Source organism: Gymnodraco acuticeps, unplaced genomic scaffold (genome assembly GCF_902827175.1).
Source record: "Gymnodraco acuticeps unplaced genomic scaffold, fGymAcu1.1, whole genome shotgun sequence".
NCBI classification, from domain to species: Eukaryota; Metazoa; Chordata; class Actinopteri; order Perciformes; family Bathydraconidae; genus Gymnodraco; species Gymnodraco acuticeps.
The window spans coordinates 4300758-4328368 of record NW_022989768.1 but is presented as its reverse complement, the minus strand read 5'-3'; the positions used below and the strand labels follow the sequence as shown (position 1 = coordinate 4328368).

General features: G+C 40.0%; 1 protein-coding gene across 4 annotated transcripts in view; it reads right to left on the bottom strand.

Moving 5' to 3' along the window:
* acsf3 (acyl-CoA synthetase family member 3) overlaps positions 1–14940 on the bottom strand; it is a 31423-nt gene extending 16483 nt beyond the window's left edge. The window contains exons 1-5 of one of the 4 annotated variants that reach the window (XM_034216864.1): positions 14821–14940; positions 12795–13599; positions 10367–10522; positions 6136–6290; positions 4137–4282 (exon numbers count right to left, since the gene is read on the bottom strand). In XM_034216864.1, coding sequence (XP_034072755.1) covers positions 4137–4282; positions 6136–6290; positions 10367–10522; positions 12795–13517 — 1180 coding nt within the window. In that variant the 5' untranslated portion in view covers positions 13518–13599; positions 14821–14940. The other 3 variants (XM_034216873.1, XM_034216883.1, XM_034216891.1) reach the window with 3 other exon arrangements.
* Positions 14941–27611: the final 12671 nt, after the last annotated feature.

Genomic DNA, 27611 nt, shown 5'->3' with positions numbered 1-27611 from the left:
AAGGCTATTATACCATTTCACAGACCACTGCTCTCCCAATAGAGAGCAGGTCAGGTCCAGATTAAAGAGTGATTCTCTCACTTCATATTGATCTATTCCACTCTGGTCTTGATTGGCAATGTCTATCACACACACACACCATCACTTGCACTCAGCACGGAAAACCAACTAAACACAGAAGTAACAAGACGGCTTCATTTTCAGGCTAGCAGACGCTTCGAAGTCCGAAGGTCGGACAAGCTGAAGCCAGACGGTTTATAATGATGAGTGCATCCTGAACTGCTTTGGACGTTGTGAACAAGGTTGATTGAGAGTTAAAGCAAGCGCTGCCTCTGGTATCTTATGTTCATTAGAGAGACAGTATGGAGGATAGAGTGGATCAAGAGGACATGCACTGTCTTACTCAAGGACATTTCAGCAGGGTTAAGCTGCATCTACCTCCCACACCTGTGTGACTGGGATGGGAGGAGCTGGGTCTGAATATCCCTGTAACTCAGTGAACTTGTGACACTGTAAGTCATTTGTTTACCTTTAACAACAGAACAACATGATTATTAGGCTGGACACTGAGAACAAAATAAAAAAGAATTACACCATTTCTAGAGTATTTCAAATGTAATACTGTAAATCAAGTTAAGGAAATACTTTAAAATATTTTTCACAAGCTCATCTTCTGTTGAATCAAGCTTATGAGTTGCAAATATTCATCACAGCCCCTCAAACTGATAAATATCTCGCCATCTGTAGTGTTTTCTCCGATTAGAAGATGTGACGATTATTTCATATATGCATTATGTTATGTACGGATATTTTTTTAAATACTATGGGAACAGGCATCAAATCCTTTGCATACTTGTAGTTTAGACGAGTACGGTTCAGCTGATATAACACAACCATCTCACTAGTGCTGAATATTTTTTGTAAAGTACTTTCTCACATGTATCAGGTTCAAGGGTTACATTCAATTGTTTTAAAAAGTTTGGAAGAAGCTCTGCTGCTATAAAGGTAGGATGTTAATAAAACAACACTTTTATTTAGAGCTGCTGCACACACAAATATTATCACCATCAAGCTCCCCGACTGATATATATGAATTAAACTCTCAAACAGACAGAGGCGTTGAATAGTTGTGATCGATTTGCAAAGACGACCTTAAGAGCCACGCTGAGATCGACCGAGTTGATTTAAGGTGTGGGCAGAAAAGCAAAGCTGCAGGAGCTCCGTAGTCAGAGGCTTTTGCAGCGCAACACTCAATGAGTTCACAATACCACATTTTACCCAGGATATCTGTGATTCTCGAGCTGTGTGGAGTTGAGCAACGAGCCAAGGGTTAGAAATGACCTCTCTTGTTTTCTCTTTGTATCTGTTGCACAATTGTTTCTATCACTTTTAATGTGAACAGCGTTGTGCAAAATGATTAATGTCTTCAGGGACTTTTCAACTTACTGTATCTTGGTGTGTAATTATTCAGAACAACCTTAAAAATACGGTTAACTGAAGCGGTTAGGGGGTAAGGTAAACAATAAGCTGATCAAACTTTTTTTTTTATGTTTAGAATGAATAGTTTAGTAATATTATCTAAACCACTCTATTTAGAGGTGGATACTGAAAGTGCAATTTTAATGATGGTAATAAAGAGCTAGTTTCAGTAATAAAATGTTTCTTTGTCTTTGTTTTCAAACGTGTGGCTATATATTTGGCTTTTTTTCCTTAACCCATCTAATCATTTGTGTTTTTCAGACTTCTTAGCAATGTCACCACATTCCTAGATCTTGAAAATTACCATGGGAGGTATAATGTTATTTGTAATTGGAATGCTTCCCCAAACTATACTGATGGCCTAAAACAACAAAATGATTCTTTAAAACAAATATTGTAAATAAGAATTTACAAAACCCAGACAAAAAAAGGTCAATCGCTCCACTGATCATCTTTTCCTCTGATCAGGCTGAAGATGTGTAGACAGTCATCTTCCACGAATGCTTGAGACATTTTTATAATAACAATACCACATCCACAAAAAGCGGGAAACAGTCTTTTCCTGGTTTTACCACATATCCAAAATCCATTTAAGGTTGAACTCAAGGAATCTCTCTCCCCATCTCTGCCCTCCTCCATCATCATTTCTTTCCTCTCATGACAGGAGCTGTAGAAATATTGGAGACTTGAAGCATTCTGTTCTCGATGATTCAACAAGATTGAGAGCCATGTTGAAGCGTGCAGGCAGGTTATTACTGCTACATGCCGGGTGGGAAAAGGTCTGTGTGGAGTGGAGAAGGAATGATTGTCCGTATGACGATGTTCGACAATTATTCTTCCAAGACGTTTGTGAAAGACATAAAGCTTTGGGTGGACATCAGAAGGAAGACGAGACGTAGTGTGAGACAGTGAGAAGCTGACTCTTGTCTCTGTCAACAACAATATTCTTTAAAAAAGGCAGGAATTAAAAAAAATCATCAAAAAGAGCAGCAGAGGGAGATTATGAGATATAAAGAATGAAGAGGAAATAATCTCATGTATTTACGTATGAACAAGGGCATTTTGACCTAGAAAGCCACAATGTTGTTAATCTGGAATGCTCCAAATCTGTAAACTACACAATGAAATCAGGCCAATTAAATGCCCTAAATACAGTAGAATATTATTAATACAATTGCCATCAATAAAGGTATTAAGAGCTGAGTTGGCTGCTACTTAGCTGGCGGAGGAAAAAAAAGAAAAGAGAAGCGGAGTGTGAGTAAGAGATGGGGGGAGATGGCGACTCTACTCCACTGCTCTTCTGAGAGTGTTTCCTGTGGCTGCTATTGATCCATTTTAACCTACTTAAAGACAAGACAAGAACACACTGACTCAAACAGGCACCAGCTCATGCCTGCATAGTGCAGACACTCACAAACATACACATCTTCGACTAAAGTCTGCAGTGGAAACATCAATAGAACAACAACCTTTCTTGATAATCACCAGAGAGGAATCAAACACAGCCTGCTCAGTTTATGCCAAACATAACCTGACAAACAAACAAAACAAGAGCCCAACAAAACTGTAGACAAAGGGTAACCCAATCCACTTCCAGGCTAATTAGCTCTACCTGTAAGAGGAAGAGTTGGCTGGGGAGCAGTAAAGGAAGGAGAAGGGGGAGAGAGATGGGGGTGGGGAGGACAAGAGAAGACGGGACAAGAAAGCAACCAGCACTAGTCTGACCTCATTTCCAGACCTTGCCTTTGTTCCTGCATGCGTGAGGGAGGTGTTGTTTGGATCATGGGGTTTTACCTGACATCTCACCACAAAAAAAAAATGCCTACGATATAAAACACAACACATGACGCCCAAGTACTGGATCAAACTGGTGCGGGAAGCCGAGCAATAGATAGAGATATTTGAATATTCTGCTCCATGAAATAATTTTCTTTTGAATTAGTCTCCAAAAAAAAAATCGGACGACTAAAATTCCCTGCCCATGTTTCCGAGATTAAAAATATAAATCTATTTAATGTGATTATGGTGGAATAAATCACTGATTACAAGTTTGTTGATTGATAATTATAAGCTAGCAAAGTTTTAAAAGTAATGCCAGCTTCATGTAGGGCTTAATTACTACACAGCAGCAACTGACAGAGGAAGTAACGTTGATGTCATTTTTCTTCCCCCAAAGTGAATAATTTTATACTACCATTTTTTAAAAGTGATTAACATCAACGCTCATTTGCTCCTGTAATTTGCCTTTATTGATGTTCATACCAGTTAAGAGCACATTAAGAAATGTTGCCCTTGATTTGTTCTTTGTAATAAAAGGGTTTCTAAGATGATTAACTGCTCATTATCAGATGTTTTTTCTGGTGTCATTTCCTGCCATTCATCCAGCATTTGCTTGTAATTAGTATGTTTGGAAAGAAGAGAGAACTACACCTTCAGCTTTGTTTGTGCCGTTAGTGTTTCTCCACCTGATGCTGCAGGATGAGAGTTTTATCCACTACAGTGAAGAGTTAACTCTGAAACAGTTTAACTTTAGTTCACTCTTTTCATACTTTTTATGCTTTCCCCTTATATGTTTTTCTATACTGAGCACAAGTACAAGTGTGTGTGTGTGGGTGGACGAATGCTGGAAGTGCATTCAGTCAGTCAGACTTGTGTACCTGGGGTGCGTGGGCCCTTCAGAGGGTTGGACAGTGCCATGCCGATCTCTGTCATGCCGTAGCGTTCCAGCAGAGTGTGTCCTGTAATCTCCTCCCAGCGCTGAAGGGTGGGCAGAGGGAGGGCAGCTGAGCCCGAGACCATCAGTCTGCAGGGAGAGAGAGCCGAATATGAAGGGAAAGACTTCAGGCTCCATGTAACTAGGACATACTGTGCCATACAACTTTGTAAAACATCTAAATCTCAAGTCTATCAAGAATGTAAATTAGCAGGGGATCAGATTAGAGGTTTAACCGTGCATCCTCCTGTATTGATTACAAGGTCGATCACCAATACCACCAATGCAAATGAAAACATCTATACATATCATCATCTTTTTGATATATGTGTCTTTGGAAATTCAAATGGAACTGTTTCTAAATTCGGTGCGCACCGCCTTCCTACAATTCAGTTAAAATCATATTTAGTTTTCTGCGAGTTGATGACTTATTGTGTTAAATAGGCTATTATATAGTCGCATACTGTGTCAATCACAGCCCGTGAATTAAATCATAACATACAACAATGTAAACATGTGTAAAAGATGTCACGTATTAACACATTTTTTAATAGGCATCATCAAAACCTATCAAGGGGCAATAAAGAACCTTGTAAACAATAGTTGGTCAGTACTCCAATATGTATGCATACCAGTTATCAGCTTACAATGCCTTCAAAATATATTCCTTTGTTCAGTGTTGAGATGGTCTTAAATGGTTTAAAATCTCTTAACCCTTAGATGCATAAGTGGGTCTTTTTTGACCCGGTGAGGTGGTTTTCTTGAAGTATCTTTGTAATTACATTTTTTTTATCATTTCATATTCCAGCTATTCCTCAAAAAACATGTTTTGGATATCAAGCCATTCAAATTTTAAATTTGCATTTGATACATTTTAAGAAATTGTAGTTTTTGTAGTACTACCCCAAGCTTCCATAAGTGGGTCAAAAATGACCCGCATGCATTTACTATGGAATCCTATGGGAACCTTTGATTCTTATCACCTGTTGCTGTCAGGAATACATTCATTGTGGAACACACAGACTACATCACAACTGACACCACTCAGGAAGATTATTTTACACAGCAAGATCTGATACCTGTCAGTATAATAATAATAATAATAATAATAATAATAATAATAATAATAATAATAATAATACATTATATACTTGAAATGTTTTGGCTCTATGAAACCTAATGTACTTCATCAAGTTTGTATCTTCTTGGTTGAATGCACTTATTGTAAGTCGCTTTGGATAAAAGCGTCAGCTAAATGCAATGTAATGTAATATTTGTATAGGGCTTTTCAAGGACTCAAAATCGCTTTACAATATAAGGGAAGGTTAGGGTGGGGGGTAGGACTATCAAACTTTATCAACCGGCATGGATTGAGGGGGGGTGGGCTATGAGTAGACAAGAGGAGAAGAGATGAGTTTTGAAACGGGACTGGAATACTGTGAGGGTCTCAGAATAGCGGAGATCTTTGCATCAATATGTTCAAAACTTTTTTTTTTTTTTAAATGTAAAAGAAATGTCTAAAGTGATAAATAGTGAAACATTAAATATAAAATATTTCTAGTGTGAACCAAAATATAATACTACATATTATACAAGTGATTTTTCTTAACCAAAATGACAAATGGCATAAAAACACATTATTCTAATACGGGTCCTTGTTGAGCCACTTATGGAAGAGTGTAGGGTCCAGTCACTCATGCATCTAAGGGTTAAAGGAGCTCCATTGGATTTATGTGACTGTTAGGGCCTTAACATATAAAACTCACAATATTCATTCACATGAAAACCATTCAGTGACACTCGGCCACATGTAATAAGTCAACTTCATTATGTTTGCCGTGTTGTTATTATGGCCTTTCCTTTAATTTGTTACCAGTCTCCACACACACACACACACACGTATCCACACACACATTAACCAGGAGTGATCTGCCTGTCAGTACCTGATCCTCTCTTTGCAGACCGCTTTCACAAAGTCCTTGACGTGAGGCTGAGTGAAGTGCTGATCATAGTACTGGATCAGTTTAGAGTAGATCGTAGGCACAGCCATGAACACATTAACCAGGGGAGCCTTGGGGCTCAGCATCATCTCCCACACCTGGGACAGAGAGGGAGAGAAAGAGAGAGAAATTCATATTTACACAATATTAACGATATATTCCAAATATATATATATGAATAATACTAGTCTTTTGAAAGTGTCAATATTTACATTACAATGCTTTCTGCAACACTGTATGACATTATGGTCATACATATAAAGACATTTTAATTTAATAGAGAGAGAAAAAAAGAGAAAGAGAGGGATAGAGAATCACAATAAATAACAGGGAATGGAGAGTGGGATAGAAAAAAAGCGGAAAAGGAAATAATCTAATGGACAATTAAAACTAAATATCACATCCAAATTGATTCCCTTGGAGAAAGTAAAAGTGCCATATTTTCCTTTTATTTAATGTAAATGGCAGAGTAAGGTAAGGACATTAGCTTTATATTAAACCCATCAACACAACGCCAAAAAAAGTCAAAACATATTTCCTCTTTTGTAAAGGTCAGGACTTAGGAAACAGGAGACTGCTGTAGGGCAGAGAGACGGCATGTTAGTCAGGTAAAAGGCCTTCGGTCCGCACACTTTTGACAAAGGGGCTTTTTGACAGACACAGAAGGAGCCGCTCATATCCTCAACTGCATCAAGCCTCATCTCACAGGCGTTAATGCACATACATTGTGAACTACATGCACGGATACAAAATACTGCTGAAATATCTCATAAACTCATTTATCCAAGGACAAAGCTATTACATTACAGATTACGCCCCGCCTACTCCATCTCTCTCTCCACACACACACACACACACACACACACACACACACACACACACACACACACACACACACACACACACACACACACACACACACACACACACACACACACACACACACACACACACACACACACACACACACACACACACACACACAACACACACACACACACACACACACACACACACACACACACACACACACACACACACACACACACACACACACACACACACACACACACACACACACACGACGGCATGAATTAAGTGAAGGTGAACGACAGCTTCTCTAAGTCTCATCTCCCCCCTGGGAGACAAACGCTCCTCCCCAGCTGTCTCCCCTTCCCCTCCCCTCTCAGTCTACTTATCCTCACTTCTTCTCCTTCTCTCATTCTACCTCCATTACCCAAGTGCTTCTTTTTCATTCTCTACTTTCATCTCTGACCCCACATCTTCCCTTCTTCGTTCTTTCTCCTCTCTCCCCTTTGCTTCCTATCTCACATTCTCTCTCTACATTTAATAATTTCCTGCTTCGTTGCCCGTGCAGTCAGTCAGTCAGTCAGTCAGTCAGTCAGTCAGTCAGTCAGTCAGTCAGTCAGTCAGTCAGTCAGTCAGTCATCAGTCAAGTCAGTCAGTCAGTCAGTCAGTCAGTCAGTCAGTCAGTCAGCAGTCAGGCAGTCCGACACACACACACACACACACACACACACACACACACACACACACCCCACACACACACACACACACACAACACCACACACCACACACACACACCACACACACACACACACACACACACACACACCACCCACACACACACAACACACACACCAACACACACACACACACACACACACACACACACACACACACACACACACACACACACACACACACACACACACACACACACAACACACACACACACACACACACACACACACACACACACACACACACACACACACACACACACACACACACACACACACACACCACACACACACACACACACACACACACACACACACACACACACACACACACACACACACACACACACACACACACACACACACCATCCTTCTCACCTACAGTAACACCACATCCTTCTTAATGTGCCGGCACTTTCTAAACTCTTCCTGTCACTTTTCTCCTTTCAGTCACCTCACTGTAGACTCACCTGATCCATTATCTATCTTACTGCTCTCACTTTGTTTGCCTCAAAGAAACAAATATAACTGAAATATGTATGGAAGAATCGAGTACCGACTTTAGCCTTATCAAATCCATATCAAATTCCTCACGTTACATGTTGATCTCAAAACTGTGCGCGTTCACACTCCACCTGTACACACACAGCCTAAAACTTTGTTCAGAGACGGATTATTAAGTGTGCCCTGACCATTCTGTGTGGTGTCTATCAAGTGCAGTGGAGCGATTCAACCAAGTCCAGTCTGGAGGGGAGAGGAAGGCAATTTATGTCCGTCAAAGAGGTGAACTCTACCTAGGGGACAGGATGTGATGAGAGCAGAGGGCCATGGCCTGCATCCTAAATAACTCTGTGATGCTCAGGCCTCAGACCTCAACATGGGGCTCCAATACATTTGCCAATTCTTCCTGAAAAGGTTTGTTGTTGAGCGTCAACTTGTCTGTAGTGATGAGTTTTGAACTGACAGGCTATCAAAAGTTGGCCTTGATGCTTGGTCAGATTTTTACTTCAGTGAGTTTACTTATTCTTTTATCATCTATGTTATTTAAACAGCTACTACAGTTTTGCTTATTTCACGATTGTTTTTTATTTAAGGAACTTTTTTTTACAGTGGCTGTCATTCATTTAGTAAGAAATTCAAACATTGGAGAAATGGATATTCTGAAAACTAGATGAAAATGGGGAGATAACAATGAATTCAAAAGGGAACACTAATGGTTGAACTAAAGTTTATTGGTAATCCTCAATAATGCTTGAGGCGTTTCACTGAAAACCACCAAATATTTGAAAAAAATAAATTAGAGAAAAACTTAAGAACATTTGATTTTTATTACCTGGGGACAATTATTATCCGTCCAAAATGTTGATGATTATTTAAAACATTGAGCTGCTATTGGCATAGGAGAAGGAGTGAGAGGATGAGAAGGATTCATCCTATGGCGACCATAAAAGGTATACAAAATTTAAATTAAACCAATAGTAGATTAGATATTTTTGTCTGGAGCAAAGTGGGGGACTGATCGACTTACTATCTCAATAAGGCATTTGATAAGATATTTAAATCTAATCTAATCAAATATGTGTTAATAAGTCATGTCCTTGTGGTTGATAAAAATATGAATTGCTATAAATAATTAGTCAATGTAGATTCAAATAGACAAAACAATCTGAGTAGTGCGGAACCTCAGAAAGAGTATGTGCCTGTCAGTCTGCAGCAGCACACTTGAAAAAGACACATGTAAGATTTACTGGATCACAATTCCTGCGCTGATATTTTATCACTATCTCCAGGCGAAATCAGAAGAAAATCAATGGCGGCCTCTGCTGCCTAGGCTACCCTTCAGAGATCTAAGGGGATAGAAGAGACAGACTATCGATCACTTCATCAATGCACTGTTACTTCAGAAGGAGGAGAATAAAGGCTTTTTCAGAGGGTGAGAGGAGGGTTTTGTGGCTTGGTGCAGAAGGTCAGGGATAACAGCTGAATACCAATAGCGATTACAGTGTCGCAATACCCATGCTGACAGATACATACGTCCTCTAAAGACCATACTTTCCATCTACCTTCACTGCCATTAAGTTGTAGAGGTCCTGATGTACAAAGACACACATGTTTTGAAATAACACCTACACACAGACATCTCATCCTCCCCCTGTCCCCCAATGTCCCCCTCCCTTCCTAGAGCAAAACCAGCACCATCATCCTTCAATGTCAGCTCATCGATTGATCCGCTGCTTAAGCCCTTGCCGTGAGTCGGCATTGGTCAGATACAAAGCCACACGAGGCAATTCATCACTGAGCCCCGAACACTTAGTTTGACAGTCGGAGAGGGAGAAGGAGAGACTGATAGGAGAGAGGAAGAGGAGATGAAGCGAGGAGAAACAAGGGGATGGAGAAAAATGGAAACGATAGAGAAAGAGGAATTGATGAGGAAAAAAGCTGAACGTTTGTTTTCTTATCCACACAAGGCTTCTGAATTGGACATCTTAGCCTCACAAATTCATTCCCACATTCATTCAGTGCCACAGCTTGACAGCTGTACAACCACCTCTTTTGTTCAGAGGTGTAAATAGAAAGGTAAGGTACCAAAATAAAGAGTTATAACAAAAAAGAGACGGTGAAATGAAGACCTTCTGAGGCTGGAATTCAGGCAGCATGACGCAGGTGGCGCCCACCCAGAGCGGGCACAGCAGCTTGTTAACGATGCCATGCACGTGGTGGAGCGGCAAGATGTGGAGGATGACATCATCTCTGGACCACGCCCACTCTGAAACCAGACACTGGATCTGAGGGGTAAAGGTGGTGGGGAAGAAAAGAGAGGAAGGGGTCAGAAAACCTCAATCAGCTTCCACTGTTGGAGACATCGGTTATGACATTTCTGGTGTTGTGGTGCAGTTTAGTTTTGCATCCTAAACTGCTGTATTCACGCCTCAATGAGTAATTCCTGCTGATGCAAGAATTACTTTTGAGAACCTGTGAACAACTGAAAGGGGTTGAAGTTAGAGAGCATAATCATAACATTATTGTACTCTTACCGCCTTATGTCCTAGACTCTTATTGGTGGATAAATTGTATCTCTTCAACAATGAATATCTCCCAGCATATTGTGCAAACTGTAAGTATAGAAAGAACACTAAATGTCTGATGTTTATCATTCATGTCTGGAAATGCCATCAATATAGCTGCGGAGTGGATATATTACTTTGTATTATTCCTGCACACATAATTGGCAGAAGTCTGCATTCTCTTGAGGTGAATTTGTTTGATTTATTGCGTTAAGAGGCCAGTATGTTGCCAATACCAAATGTCATGTTTTCAGGACATTATAAATAGTGGATTAATAGATTATTCAAAGCCTTACTTACTTCAAGAATAAAATATATTGATATCTAATGAACTGTAGCAGAGTACATTTATTTAAATAGCTCCAAATGTATCCCGAATTGAGTTCGATTACTTAATGGCATAGAAACTATTTGAACCTTGTAATACAGATTTACAAAACAGTGGAATTATGTATTTTATAACAGTTATTGGATATTTATCAAAGCCTACATTTGGAAGTCTTTCAACAAATGTATTTTACTTTTGCCTCAGGTCTTAATTTAAATTAACCTGGCAGAGGAGCTTTCCAGGAACTCTGACAACCTGATGCTGTTGCCTTCCAGGAAAACAGACAGACTCACTTAATCATTCACTCACTCACTTCCCTGGCAGACAAATGTAACCCTGCCTTCTTTAGGGGTCTAATTTTCCACACTATTGGACATGTAGGTCAATTTTGCTTAAAAGTAAAAAAGAAAATCTTCATGAGATCTCTAATGGCATAAATGAGTGATTATTCAGAAAGCTTGACTGGAACAGAAGAGGATTGATGCTAATTAGGGAGTCACATGTGGGTGAGGGGATGTCTAAACACGGTCTGCACTCAGAAACATGCATATATTTGATGTGTCTTTATTTGTGGGAGTTTCAGATGGCCATTTCTTAATCTCTGCATGAAATATCAAATGCCATGCTTTAAATAAATCAAACCCAGAAGACAAACATGAAAAAGTAAATGTAGCCCTTGCTTGCATTGAAAAAAACTAAGTAAATCAGAACAAAGGTGTCCCCTTGTATAAATTGAATATTAATTTAAATAGAAAGATACATTTTTTTTAAGATTAGGTAAATTATTTGCGGCTCGAGAGTGGATTTGTACACATCAACCAGCCAGAGCTGAAGCAGGCAGGAAGGAGATGACCACAATGATATTGGAGAAGCTAGAAGTATGATAGAAGCTGTGCCAGAAAACCTAACAAGTATCCAAGAAGAACTTCTGGAGTAGATGCTTCAGATCAGAAAGGAAATTGTTCAGAGTAAAAAAACAAAAAGTAAAAAGAAAGTTACATTCAGGCTCGATAGTATACTGTCCCTAATCTGAGTATCTTCAGTCTTCACCAGTGGTTTAAGAATTACACCTAATAAGGGAGAATACAGGTTTATTCAGAGTTAGTTTTACCTTGGATTATTGAGAGAAATTCAGTGTATTACATTGTTTCCCTTTAGTGAGAGTACGGTTGGCTCACACCAGAGCCCTTGCTTGTAACCACAGGGACCATTAAATAAATGTGAATGAGGCAAACCTTTTTGGTTAATGATGCATCATGATTGGATTTTATAACAATATATATTCAAATTGAGTTTTTTCAGTGGCATCAATGTCTGTGACTCAAAATCTAATTGTGATATTATTACTACACTGGACAAATACACACTTGTTTTGATAGGATTTTTGTATTTTTTGTGAATTTTTCAAAAACGCTTCCATGACATGTGATCTTTTGATTCCAATTCAACGCAGAATCAAACTTCTAAACTAGGTGGGACAAACCTCTACATATTGGATTGTAGTCCAACTGCTTTTTTTATATGAATTGTTTTATGTAAGAATCAGCATGTTTTTTTCAATGCTGTTAAACATGTCCTGTGGGTCAATTAAAAGCCAATTAGTCTTTGACAAAAACGTTTATATTTTATGTACGATGTAACTGTGGTTTAAAATACAACACTTACCATGGCTTGGATGCTGCTGTGTGTATGTAGAACTCCTTTGGGTCTCCCTGTGGTACCACTGGTGTAGATGATCATAGCTGGTCGATCAGCCCAGTCTGTGATGTCTCCTTTCTCCTTCTCCTGGGTGTCTGCCCCATATAAAGTGCTTAGGTCAGAAGTAGGGGGCAGTGTCAGGCAGGGCAGCCCCAGCCTCTGAGCAAGCGGCTCCAGGGTTTTAGCATAGGGATGCCCTGCCACCAGCAGGGAACTCTGGGAGTCAGAGATGATGTACTCCAGCTCAGACTCTGGATGTTTTGGGAAGAGTGGCACCGCCGTCCCACCACTCATCCAAGCTGCCCACTGTGCCACTGTGTAGGAAGCATCATTAGCACACAAGAAGGAGATTCGTTTTCCTCCTAACTCCCCACAGTTAGAGTTGAGAGCTGTCTTGATTCTACCTGCGAGACCCAAGCTGCTGCAATACAGCTGCTTGTAGCTGTGGGTGCCACTGCTGTCTAGGATAGCAAGCTTATCTCCAAATGCTGGAGCTCTGGTAAACACTGGCTTCTGGTTTAACCTTGTTGATGGAGCTGTCATCCATCTATGAGCCCCTCTTTGAACTACAGTGCCCCGTAGCCAATGTGCTGGCTTTAATGGGCTATACGTTCTGTGAAAAGTGGCTTTCAATTGAGGCAGTGTCCACTTCAGAGAGTAGCAGGCAGTAGCAATAAGTCCTGACCGCATCTTTTAGCTGTACAGACCCCCCGGAGTCAGATCTTTAAGATGGCTCCATCCTCAGAATCTTGCATCCACTCATATCAGACATCTGAGGAAAAAAGGCTTAGTTTTATCAAAAAACAAATCAAATTTGAGATCTTCTCTTATAATCAAATACCACATTTATTTAACTTCATTCATCTAGCATTGAACTTTTGAACACAGCTTCACTGCATGTGGCTTAAATGTATGGCTTATTTTTGTTCAGCCCTTCTTAAAGATGGTGAGCAGTAAAAGGAGCAGATGATAAAACATTGATAGTAAAATGTGGGTACACTCGATCAAACTATTATTACATATTTGTAAAGTGACTGGAATTGAAAACATAGATAGCCAAAAGGCTGAGAAGTCTTTAATTTTGGCCAAAAAACGAGTTCCTTAATTTACCATAATACAAGTTTTATCAAGGTTAATTGAATAGTAAAATACAACTAATTGCACCCCACACCTCCTATTTGTACTGCACATTTTCTTTAAATAAATATTCAAATAAAATGGAAGTTAGACTAAAATCCAATATGTAAGAGATGTGTCCTTCTCGTACAGTAGAATTATGCATTGATCTAGACTAGTTATTTGGACACATGATAGCTATAAGTAAGGAGACATTCCCATAATGAAACAGCTGCATTTAACAATGTTTGTATGAAACAGAAGACCTAAAAATAACTAAAGAGGCACATCTTTTTTGCCATTGTACTGATAATATTCGGGTATGGATTTAAGTCAATTAGTCATTTAACGTGAAAGCACTAAAATGATCTTCCAATAAAATAATGTAATTTATGTTGGTCCCTAAGTGAAAGACAGTGCTTTAGGGTGAGAGCTCGGATGAGAGCACACTCTCTGACTGCAGTCTGTGACACTGAGTTAGCTGAGAGGACCGCAGTCTTTCGTATAATACAACCTAAACTAACCTCTCTGAGTAGATTATGCGTAAAACTGTTCACAAGTGCAGCGTTTTTCAGTGTAACTGAATCCACTATAAATCAGGCGATGTCCAGCTACAACAGGAACTGCTCTGTTTGTCATGGCAACTAACGTCATCTGACTATTCACCGTTAACATTACCATGACATTTGACATTTGAACGTGAAGTTAACTGACAGGCAGTTAAAAACACATCCCCGAGACCCCGACACTGACCAGACCTTGGCCAGGCAGGCACACGGATTGTAAATATCCCCCTTCGTTCAGCGAATAATATATACATATTTCTAGAGAAATACCCGTGTTCCGCTTTATCTTCCTAAATGCATATTAACCTTACCCAAAACACAACCCTTGTAGTGAGGGACGGCGCCACAGCATAACTGTTCCGACATGAAACACACGTTGGTTGAATGGTTCCTGGTTCCTGCCTCGTAAGTACACACTGCAAAATGATCTCTTGTGTGGCTATAATAGTTTATGATCTTAATTACCTTTTATTTACTCGTATTCCTCTTCACGAAATGCTCATTTTTGCAGATTATTATTACAGTGTATTTATTTTAAAGATGAATTGTATTTACACAGTCTCGTTTAAAAACGAAAGGTGACTTTCAGGTGGTGGCTCCAACACTGTGGAACTCTCTCCCTATAGTCATCCGCTCTGCTGTCTCTGTAGAAGCTTTAAAAAAACGAATGAAGACCCATATTTTTACATTGGCTTTTATTTCTATTTGAAATGTGTGTGGTGTGTTATGTTATTATGTTTGTTCCTTTCAGGACTCCACATGGTCTGTCTTATGTTTTTATGTTGACCTTAAAAATGTCTGCCTCATGTGGTTATTGTATTCATGTCTCTGTGGTCTTAATTTTAACTTTTGTTCTTACTTGTGAAGCACTTTGTGCAATTCTATACCTCTGAAAGGTGCTATAATAAATAAACGTATTATTATTATTATTATTATTATTATTATTATTATTATTAATAATTATTATTATTTGATTTGATAAATTTGTACTATGCAAGAGGCAAGGTTATTTCAAATCTTACTTTTGCAAGTTTCACAACAGACCTACAGACAGTTTTAGATAAATGCATCATTAATGTACTGTTACTTGTTGTTGTCTGCCATCCTGTGGTTCTTAGCTCAGCTTGGTACTTTGCATACCTCCCCCTATTTTAAAGGACCTGGAGATCGAATGGAGAGGCTGCTCACCAGAGAAGAGGACAGGGGAAGGGAGAGTGCAGTATATGCAGCTACCCCACACAGAGATGTGTTTGGCTTTAGATCACATGCCAGCCCTACTACTCAGTGTGCCAACTAGCTTGGCTGGCTTCATCATCACAGTGCAAGTGGGCATATTCAGCCGCCAGCTGGCAGTCGCGTGCCTCAGATAAGAGAATGGTTCAGACATGGCACACGTTCAAAAAGTTTTTACTTCCCTCCCCAAACCCCCTACACTGCAAACGAGGATGGCATGTTCCTAGCAAAATTAGCCCCTTTGTTTTAGAGAACTCCCCTCCACTCTCAGGAATAGTATCGTCAAAGACCACTCATTCCCATTCGTGGGGTAACGCTATTCAAGGGGATGCTATGCTACCCAGCAGCTATTTTTTCCTAGAGACTCCTTTATTCGTGGGCAATTGTACAGTCTTTAGTCTTTTTTGATGCAGATGGCTCAGCCGCATTTTCTAAGGATTCATCCCAAAAATGACCGAATGTCGTCTCCGCTGAAACGAAATAAGGCACAGACGACCCATGTTTTCGGATTTGTTCCCTGGAAATTGGCCATATTTTTGATATGCGTTGTATTGGGACTTGAATCTGAGCCATTGAGGGAGTTATCTATGGCTACTGGAGACAGAAGAGATGGAGGAAGAATGGAGGATTATAAAGGGTATCACATACTGCATATGTCTGTTTATCAGGGGTGAGAGGAGAAGACATGGCTACCATAAGGAGTTATGGTTACGGTTATGGGCGAAACCATGATATACAGAGTACCTAGAAGCCGGCATTCTGTTGCAATGGCCTGCTGCCAACACTGCATTCACCAAAGACCACCTGAAAGGATTTCGCCACTGATGGGCAGGACGGCCACGAGCAGGCGCCAACTCCCATCTTGGCAAAGGACTGAATTCGAGGAAAAGAGAAAAACGAAAAGAGGGGACCCCCCTAGATCTGTGAGAGAGGGTGAGATGGTAACACAAACCGTGGGGAGTACCCAAGCATGTGTCAGGTTGGCATCAATGTGAGAATCACTTGGCAAGCACGCCGTTCTCTCCCCTCCCACCCCAGCTCACACACAAACACACTGTTGCCCTGCTTGGAACACATGGTACATCAGCAGCGGCATCTGGCCGCGCTGACTCCTGGCAGCTGCGCTTCGTCTTCGCCAGTTGGGAGTCTTGGCACTGCCACTTCATCAACTACCTGTGGCTCCTCCTGGGTAAAAAGGCAAGCGATGAATTATTTCCGAGGCTGCAGCTGCAAACTTGACTTTCATCCAAGAGATTCACTGTAAACATGACTGCCTCACAGAGCACATGCCACCCACATACTAATGCACCGTTGACAACATGGCATGCATTCGGCACAAGGGGCATTACGTGATGGCATGGTTCATTTGAGGTGAAAGATAAAGGAATGTTGGGATGATTCTCTGTGTGCTGAATCTTCGTCCAAGAGGGCTTTCAAAGAGGCTCGGGAGAAATACCTACAGACAACTGGAAGCTCTTGGTTTACAAAAAAGTGATTCAAATACAGAGTCAAATAAACAAAAGCACAACGGACAAACATAAGTGGAAGTAACAGTGCAAAGGAATGCGTTTTAGCCTCCATGCTCTTCACCAGTCGGCATTGGCCCTTCTCTTTGTGTTGGGAAATGATGTTGAATGATCAAATCAAAAGGCAGCAGAGGATTACACTGAAAGGAATTTCCCTCTGATTTGAATAACAAACCAATGGAGGAGTGACCTTTCAACTATGCAATTATTGCCTCAGATTCCATTTCTAATGGGGTTTTTTGACAACCAAGGACATTTGCCTGAAATGCACTAAATACATTTTAGCTGTGACATCTTGGATTGGTGAAAAGTGGAGCACAGCTTTGTCTGAAGATTACCTCATTTTTTTCAGTGGCACTGTATTTTATTTTGTTCCTTTTATCAGGATATTCCATCACCTGCTTTGGATTATTAATTTTGTTACTGAAGGACATTACATAGAAACTCTGTCCAGAAATGTGTTTGGGTTTTACCTGCACTCAATTAATTTTTTTTCTTGTAGAGAAGCCCTCACGTTTGAAATGCAAAGACCTAAAGCTTTCAGCAGGACATTACAGGGTGTTTATTATGATCACAAATGCAGTATTAAATGGCAACCATGAGCAGTGACTCACATTATTTATTGTATCGGTTTGGCTTATTTTACACATGAAATAAAGTCAAGGAAAGCAGTATACCAAGGGCGTCAGGAAGCCAAATTGAAATCAAGGATTGTTGACATCCACTGAATTTCTTTGAGTTTGTGCTTTGCTCTTGGCTACTCAAGCACAGCATGACCCGAATTCAATTCAAAACTTGTAGACTAAGTATTTATTTTGAGCCTTGTTTAAAGAGAAATGTTGGCAAGCTGTTCTGATCTGTCAAAATCCAACTTCATCTCTCCTTCTCACACACACACGTACGCGCGCGCACACACACACACACACTTTTCTGTGGGTGTTAGTCATCTGACAGTGACCCAGTGGGAGTTTTTTCTCCATCTGTGTCGGTCTGACCCATTTTAGCCCTCGGCCACGTCCAACTGTTCAGTTTCCCAAACATATGTGCAGTGGCAGGGGGATAAGCGAACCGTCGCCGCGCAAGACCTGCAGACACACACTGCAGATATGACACTGGACCCTGCTTTCCTATCTGTCTGCTTCCCACAGCATATGTCATCATCAATACTGGCCCAGAGGATTCACACATTAGTGATTTGACAAAACACCACTACTACTGCTTCTCCTTCTCCTGCTCCGAGTCAAGGATGTCTGTCTGTGCTATGCATTTGATTATCAGACAGTGTGTATCTGCATGGGTTTTTGGATTAAGTGGGTTTTATTTAGTTGAAATCTGTTACAGTTATTATTTATGTTAATGCACTGTGTAGACAATAAGTGCTTGCCTCAACTTTCAGTTGTCCTCATGACTCTACAGCTCATTCATTGCAACTTCACTTAATCAGTATAAACCTGTATTTCTTCTGTTTCTCCTGGCCAGCCCTTGATTGGGCACTTGACTTGGTGAACAGACTGGCAGCACAAACTGTGCAGATCATGACACGAGCCAGTGAGGCCAACCAGAAGAGGGATTGGGTTTTTTCCAAGTGGTCCATGTTGGCAGATGAGATGGTATCACTGCACAGAGCCAGGGCCCACTAGGGACTGTGGGGTGTGAGGCACATATGGGCAAACAGGCTGCCGATGAGCTGCTTACATGAGCCTCTCATCATGGCCTTAGAGAGAGATGTCTGCGCTAGAGGATTTGAAGTGGCTATATGTGTGTCTGCATTGTTTGGGTTGGCACAGGATCTATTGTAGATGTGCAGAGCACACATGCTTGTATGCAGGGATGCTCCTCTTTATATTATTTTATTCAATATCATTCAAATTAATTGGGGACAAACCCTGTATATCATAAAGGTTATATGAAAATGCCTGCAAGTTGTTATCGTAATTTACACATTCTCTGAATAACTGAGGCAGACGGCGGGGTTGAATGGACGGAATAAAGTTGATTTAACTGTAGTCTTAAGGTAACTCACCCTGAATAAATGATATCAAACTTCCTGACCTATAGGCTGTTATAAGCTTCAGACCGCTGCAGAATTTTTTGATGGCTCTCCACTAATGCCTTATTGATTTTCCACCTTCCCTTTTAACTCACACACGTTAAAATGGAAAACTATTCTGCTAGACAGGCGATCAGAACTTCCGCCCTCCTGCAGTCCAATTCAGCTCACTAACTTTGATAGGGTTGTAGCATGTCTTTACAACAAGTACATATTGTTGCACTATATTACTATCACTTTTTGAATAAAGCCTGTTCATGATACAGCTTTCAGGAAACGGTTGTTTCTCTCAAAGCCTTGCAAATATTTGTCTTGTTTTATGTTTGTTAAGCTTATGCGGAAGGGGAAACAACAAATTGTCCATACATCATCAATTTATTTCATTGGCCATGGAAATAAACTTGGCAGGCTTGTTCCTTGTTCCATTTTCTGCAAACATGCACAAACTACAGGCAAACACACACACACACACACACACACACACACACACACACACACACACACACCACACACACACACACACACACACACACACACACACACACACACACACACACACACACACACACACACACACACTGGGGCTGCCAGGCTGCTTGGGTGGTGTGTTGTTCTCTGGGAGACAGTACCATATGTTGTCTAGCCTCCCAGGGAGGGCAGAGCCTGCCTCTGCACTGTTGCCTTGACTCTATAGGAAGTCTACTGGTCTGGTACTCCTAAAAGCCAACACATTTCAGGGCATTTTATCTAATTTACTTTACCAAGATGTGAGACTGCCCTTGTTGCACATGCACTCAGTATGACATTGAATTAAAAACACAGAGGTTATTTTAAATAGTGATGTTTATTTCATTAATGTATCTATTTAACCTTAATTGACACATGGGAAGAAGCTCTCAAGTGTGATGACTGTTATTGTTATTTCTTGTAGTTTTTCAAAGAAAGAAGGAACACAAACATACTCTATTCACTTAGCTCCCAGCCTCCCTATTTTGTTGTACAATAGGAAATGCTACCAGCAGCACAGCTTGAACACTAATGGCAGACTGTAAACAATCAAAGAGCTGTTAAGATGGAAACTGTACAAAGGCTAACCTTGGCTTGCAGTTAGAGGGCCTGTCAATGCCTCTGTACCAGAAGACGTCTTTAAAGATTCATTATAGGCACAAAGAAACCTTCTTGAGACTTTTAAAGGCCTTGGATCATGTTTGTGGAGTGGAAAAGAGGAAGAAATAGTTAAATTGTGGCGAGCAGAGCGATTAAAAGAATGGATACCTTTGGTCAGGAGTGCAGGGAGGTGTGTTTGTTGAGAAGGGGATAAAGGAAAGCGTAGGTGTAAAGAGTGTGTTTGTGCATTGACTTGAGGGGAAGGGGATGCATGTTCAGAATGTATCTTATGTGTGTGTTCATTACCACTTTGCATTTCAGGTAGAGAGCTTGGGTGCTCCACTAAATCGCAGGAGGGATTGTTAGACACGCGTGTTATTAATTTTTTCAGGGTCCCTGTGGCGTCTGTATGAATCTTAATGCTGCTGACTGGGCTGCAGCTCTATCGACTTTCTTTAAAATATGAAGAAGCTTTGCTGGAAGCGCCTGGGGTCATTAGTTGAAGAGTAGGTGCAAATCCCTCTGCTCTGGCTTCGCCATGTTAAATATGCTTTTAAAATATTCATAATCATACTCTTGCCTGCACGCACACACACACACACACACACACACACACACACACACACACACACACACACACACACACACACACACACACACACACACACACCACACACACACACACACACACACACACACACACACACACACAAAGACAGACAATGCACCAGGGACATAACGGGATCAATATTAAAATGTATTCCTGTGTTGGTGTGCGGTTAATTAGCTGTGGTTCTTTTAAACCATGAAGTTTGTGAACAGATTAACATTATCTTTTTGTACACAAGTTAATATTTACTTCTGCTCCGCCCATGCGGACATAGATGCACATCAGTGAATGTTGACATATGGAAACCACAGAAAACAGGGATTATATTTGTACTGTTGCTTCTTTAATATTTTACAGAAGCATTTGGGTATGTTTTGACTAGTGAAATATGCAGTGGCTTCTGTTTCGCAGATGCACTGTGTCTTCTTCTACACTACTATAATTTGTATATTTTCCTGTTTCTATAATTTAGTGTGGATTTGCATTAAATTTGCATGAAATGTTTACAAACTGGCATTTGATCCATTGTAATGAAATGGGGGAAATCATGCGTTTCCAGTTCACTGTCTACTTCTTCATCACATCTGTTATTTTATTAGCTGTACACTTTGGATTGAAATAAAGGTGCAAAATAAAAAAAGTGATTTCTCAGAGTTCTAAGTTCTATACAAACATTAATATGAAGTTTTAGACTATATTTTTATAATGGGTTTATTGATCCTTTTAATATTAACCTTTGAGTTTATAGGGTTAAATTAAGGGGCCTTTTAAAGACTTTGACCCTTCATAGCAGCTAAGGATGAGTTATAGCTCTGTAGGTCATAGACTGGGTGGATGCTCCTGACAGCTGTTGTGTGTTTCTGATTGTTACAAGTTTACATATGTATTGTACACATGTGTTTTTAATTCCGTCTGGTTCCTCTTTTAGAAGACTGGCTCCTTGCAGCACTCTGCTCTGGCTTTCATTATCCAATCACCGCTATCCGCTTCCTGCAGTCTTTGTTGCTAGAGTCTAGTTCTTGGCCAGACCTTACAGAAGTAAACCCAAATAACGTCAGTAAAAAAAAAAGTCACATTATGCTATTATTCCGGCTTGGTAACTGGAGCCACATTGTGTGTTTTCCAACCTTTCTACACATTGCAATGCTTTATTTTGATTTAACCTTTTTTTATTAAGACTATATTAAGTAGACGTGATCTGCAATGAGAGGTCGTATCAGAGCTTAGAGAAAAGAAGACAGAGATTCTTATATCCTACACAACTTATTAAGCTATGATAATTTTATAATTGAAGCACTAAGAACAATAAAAGCAGTGTGAGGGATCTGCTTTTTGGGAGGCTGGTGCCGACATTTGTGTAAATGTTTCTTTACATTTAAACTTTGACCTGTGACATTCAGATGTTAGAAATACTGTTTTCTATTCTTGGCAGCATAGAACATCTCCTGAAACAGAGTCCAGGCTGTCAAGAATTAAACTGCTCCACTGAATCCAATTACAATATACAATACAATTTAAGCAGGATTGTAGACAGTTTTACAATACGTACTCAAGTTAGATTTACTGAAATAACTTTTTTCCCACTTAAATCTACTGAGCAAAACTAAACAGTAAAGCTGTGTTAAAGTATTTGTAAGTGTTCTAATTGTTGAACTCTAAGACTTTAAAAACTGAACCAAGCATTAGAAGATATCCAGAGTCTATATAACACATCACATTATTAAAATGAGGGAATATAATGTGTCACAATGGAATAAGTGGACAACATGTGTGACCCTATGACGACTATCTGGGCGCTCTATTATTAATTGTCTCCCCAGTCGCAGTTTAAGTGAGTTCCACAAGGACTGACCTTATTAATATAAAAGCCCTTGAGAACAGCAGGAATCAGGCTAGTGTGATCTCTGACAAATAGACATTTTATATTAAGCCTTTTAAGAACCATTATACGTCCCTAAACTTGACATGAGTGAGAAATGGAAATGGTGTCATGCTAGCTGTCCTGTGGTTGGTCGTAATCCTTTGTACAGTAAAGAGATAGGACTATTCTATTTTTACCTCTAGTTCATTTGAACAGGGGTTAAGTTACGGCCCATCAAAGGACACCAACATGTGTGAGACAGGTGCTGCGATAGAGACCAGGCCCAAACAATCACATCGCTACAGAAAGGGACCGCCTGCCTAATTGATGCCTGTTTGTGTGGCACGCTGCTGGACAATGGATCAGGGCTGGCAGATGTAACAGGGGGGCAAATGATACGCTCAAATCCTCTGAGAACAATACCACAAGAACAATGGGAGCAGGCAAGCGCACGTGTGTGTGTGTGTGTGTGTGTGTGTGTGTGTGTGTGTGTGTGTGTGTGTGTGTGTGTGTGTGTGTGTGTGTGTGTGTGTGTGTGTGTGTGTTGTGTGTGTGTGTGTGTGTGTGTGTGTGTGTGTGTGTGTGTGTGTGTGTGTGTGTGTGTGTGTGTGTGTGTGTGTGTTCAGAGAGAGACAAAAATGCAGAAAAAGGAAGGATGCAAAAGGGAAAGTCATGAGTCTATCATTTACTTACATTTAACATTCAATATTGTAAATAGTACTGGTATTAAAATGTAGCATATTATTATGGTCTGGTCAATTAATTATGACATGATTGGATTAAAAGAGATTTTGCACTAATGCACTTTCTTCTGCAGCATGGATTCACTTTTCTTTTGTGAATTTCTAATATTGTGATTTTCTCTTAAGCACCTTAAAGGATAAATATATTTGTTTACATCATAGTTTATCAGTATGTTCACTCCTGAACTCTCTTCAAAGGTTGCAAACTGCACAGCATGTCTATCATTTAAGTTCTATCATTTAAGTTATGTGTCCTTCTCAAATCATTTAATTTCAATAGTTTAGAACTATTAGCATTTTAGAATATTATATATATCTTCTTAACTATATCTTGCCCCTCAGATTAATGTTAAGATTGTTGACCCCAAAGTCAAGAACAACTGCTGTAACCTTCAATTCAAGATTAGTTTAATAACTGTGGCGAAACACAAATCCATCTTACTGGAAAGGTGTTACGTTTTATATCCTTTAACATTTAACTTTCACTTAGGAAAAGGCTTTATCATGATATTACTCAAGATATTCCCTCCACCCCCCTTTCCAGTGGTGTGTATTGATCTGTGTGTAGCTTAATGTTGGTCTTTATGGCTACACTGCGGTTAGACAAGCCAGTAGGAAAACTACTTACTGTAGCCCACTGTTATAACTGAATCAATCCATTAGGTGAGTATTGAAACTGTGGTTACCCTCCACAATATGTAGTGATTATATATGGCTGCAAATTTAATTATTCAATATGCAATTCAGTTATGAGCAGCATGTAAAACCTCAGATAGAGATGGATGTTTTCCTCAAACCACAATGCATTACATCCATACATTAAATTGAAAATGGGAGCCATGACATTAGGGCTATGGGATGTAATTACAGGCTGTTCAAAATCAGTAGGGCAGGATATAAACTGTCAGAGAGAGAGAGAGAGAGAGAGAGAGAGAGAGAGTGTGTGTGTGTGTGTGTGTGTGTGTGTGTGTGTGTGTGTGTGTGTGTGTGGTGTGTGTGTGTGTGTGTGTGTGTGTGTGTGTGTGTGTGTGTGTGTGTGTGTGTGTGTGTGTGTGTGTGTGTGTGTGTTGTGTGTGTGTGTGTGTGTGTGTGTGTGTGTGTGTGTGTGTGAAAAAAACAAGCAAGCAATATGTGTGTCCCCGGGAAAAGTGACTGCTGTTCGGCCTGGCTCCCTGTCCCCTCTTCCAAAAGACTGTGAAATCAAAAATTAAACGCTTCACCATCGTAAAGCAATTGAGCCTGATACGTCTTCCTCTCTTATAATTGTTTGTTTATTGGACCCTGTTCAAAAGTAATATTGTGTAGGTCTCTGCAGGCTCTGGGAGCCAGCCGTTATACTGCTGGAGGAAGGTCGCACTGTGTCAGTTAGCATGAGAGGAAAGATTGGAAAGACATAAAGAAAGAAATAAATGAGAAAAAAGACATGAGATCAAATGCAAAATAATTCTATTCAAACATATGTATTTTTACATTTTCTATATATTCTTTATACTTTGTAAGGGTGCTGTGTGTGGCTGAATGAGAGGGCAAAGAGGTGACATGACAATCAGTAACAGTCTGCTGAGGTGGTGGCAGCACAGACCACCTCGCTGCTAACTGACCACAGGGGTCACAACCAGAGTGACCTTTTGACCTTATAACCTTTTTACTTCTGTTGTCCATTGTCCACTTTTATTCTAGTCCATTTGCTTTTTCTTGCTACTCTTTTGTTCACAGCTTTGCACAATATGAGGAGGGGGGGAACATGGCTGGGAATAACGTTTCAGTTAATGGGATGACAGGGAGAGAAAACATCAAATTGATATTTGCAAAGAGATACAGCGATGTATTGATTCAAGGAGAGGAAGGAGCAGAATGTGAAGAGGGCCGTTGTTGAATATTTTTTATTATCAGCATTTGTGCAAAACCTTTGCTGATTTTACAATATATGTTATTTATTGATGCATTTTTGTATGTTTGATATTGTGATATTAAACCATCCATCAAATAAGTTATTGGGACTATAAACAGTATATATTGGTATGATTAATGCATTTACTGTAGATGTAAGTATTATGTTCTTGTTGCTGTTAAAGTTTATCTAATTTCAAGTACCTTTTATACCCTTAGCTTTGTTATTTTGATCAATAATAATGTATAATTTATCAGATTAATAACCCAAATGTTTTGAGAAAATGGTAACTAAAGTTGTTTAAATTGCCAATGAGCAATCATTCTAAAATGTAGTGGAGAAGTAAATGGTAGATCCAAATAAAAGATCATAAAATAAAACAACATTTTTTATTTGCCTCAAATGTCTACCTTATAGACCTTAAGTAAGTTTACTAAAACAGGTTGTGATACATTACACAGCGCGAGCATAGCATCTTTGATCTAGTTTTTCGTTGTTTTTTAAAATCCAGACTAAATTGATTAATTATTCTGCATAATGGATGGCATGAATTGCAATTAATGCTTCATTGTAAGGACCGACACATTACCCCCGATAAATAGACAGATAGATATACACACATGCACATAAGCTTAGTGACAGCTGCAGGGTCTGAGAGCAGGTGTGATGGATAGAGGAGACTACACGTGTGGTGCTAACAAGACCTCTACCATGGGCACACACACACACATACACACACACACACACACACACACACACACACACACACACACACAACCAAGGGTGGGAGGTGTTAGGAGTTGAGCACAGATGATTGGTTGTGTGTGTGTGTGTGTGTGTGTGTGTGTGTGTGTGTGTGTGTGTGTGTGTGTGTGTGTGTGTGTGTGTGTGTGTGTGTAAACGGGCCCACGTGCCATATGGACTCACCTAGACACCTGTCAATTGAAGGTAGAGAAGGGTGGCAGTGACTTGTGATGAAATTAATAATTCAACTTTGCTCTTACATCTTCTGCCACTTTATTCTTGGCAAACACAGCCAATGTCTCTGACAATACACCTTCTGCAGACCTTGTGTCATTAACAACGGCTGTTTAATTCCTCTTTGACAAAGATAACACAAATTGGTGTTACTGTACAGCAGTGTTTCTCAAAGTGGGGGGCGAGGAGTGTCCTCTCCTGTCAGACTGAGAGGCTCAGTGAACTAAAGGACTCTGAGTGTTTAGGTAGTTCACTTTAGTCTAAGTTATCTCAGTGGGTCTCAAACGGTTTGGTCACGATTAATGTAAACAATTATTTCTGAAGCACACGTTTATACGATCATTATAGTTATAAAAAAATAAGAGAATAAATGAAAAACAGGTATCAAATACTGTATGACAGTAAAAAAAGAATGCAGTTTAAAAGGGGAGTGATTTGTAAAATATCCAAAAAATAAAAAGAACATCTGTTTACAGTTCTGTTTCATATGGGTGTTGAGAGATGTATCCACAGATCTCTTTATTTTGCTCTCAAAGTGCACCAGATTGATGCTTTTAACTTCAATATTTCAACAACAAAAAAAATCTTCCGGGAGCATGTCCCCGGACCCCCCTATGTTAGGTCCACTCCCCACTTAAAAAGATAGCACTTTACCCCTGCTTACACCTATATGCCATGAGCTGATTATCGAGCCTTCATTGTAACAGTCGTGGGTACATTGTGTATTTGTGTGGGGAGTGTTGCAGTAGAAAATTCCACTGTAGCGACCGGTACATTAATGGGGAACCCTAAATGTTTGAGCACCCTCTATGAAACGTCAAGCTACCCCACAGCACCCCCAAAATAAATGTCTGGCGCCGCCACTGAGCCTGCAACCCCGGTTTGAAGAAATGTGCAGTGCAAAACAGGCTCATTGCAGCCACCTGTGATAAGACATACTTTTTTGCCAAATATCAGCATTTTCTTTCTCTTCATTTTTTTGCACAGATTGCAAAGTGGCAAAGTATTATAATTTATTGTTCTAGCAAAGGGATTGCACAATTGGATTATGTATTTATTTTTCTGAGCACACAGATTTATGGTGCATTGTTTTATTATCACTG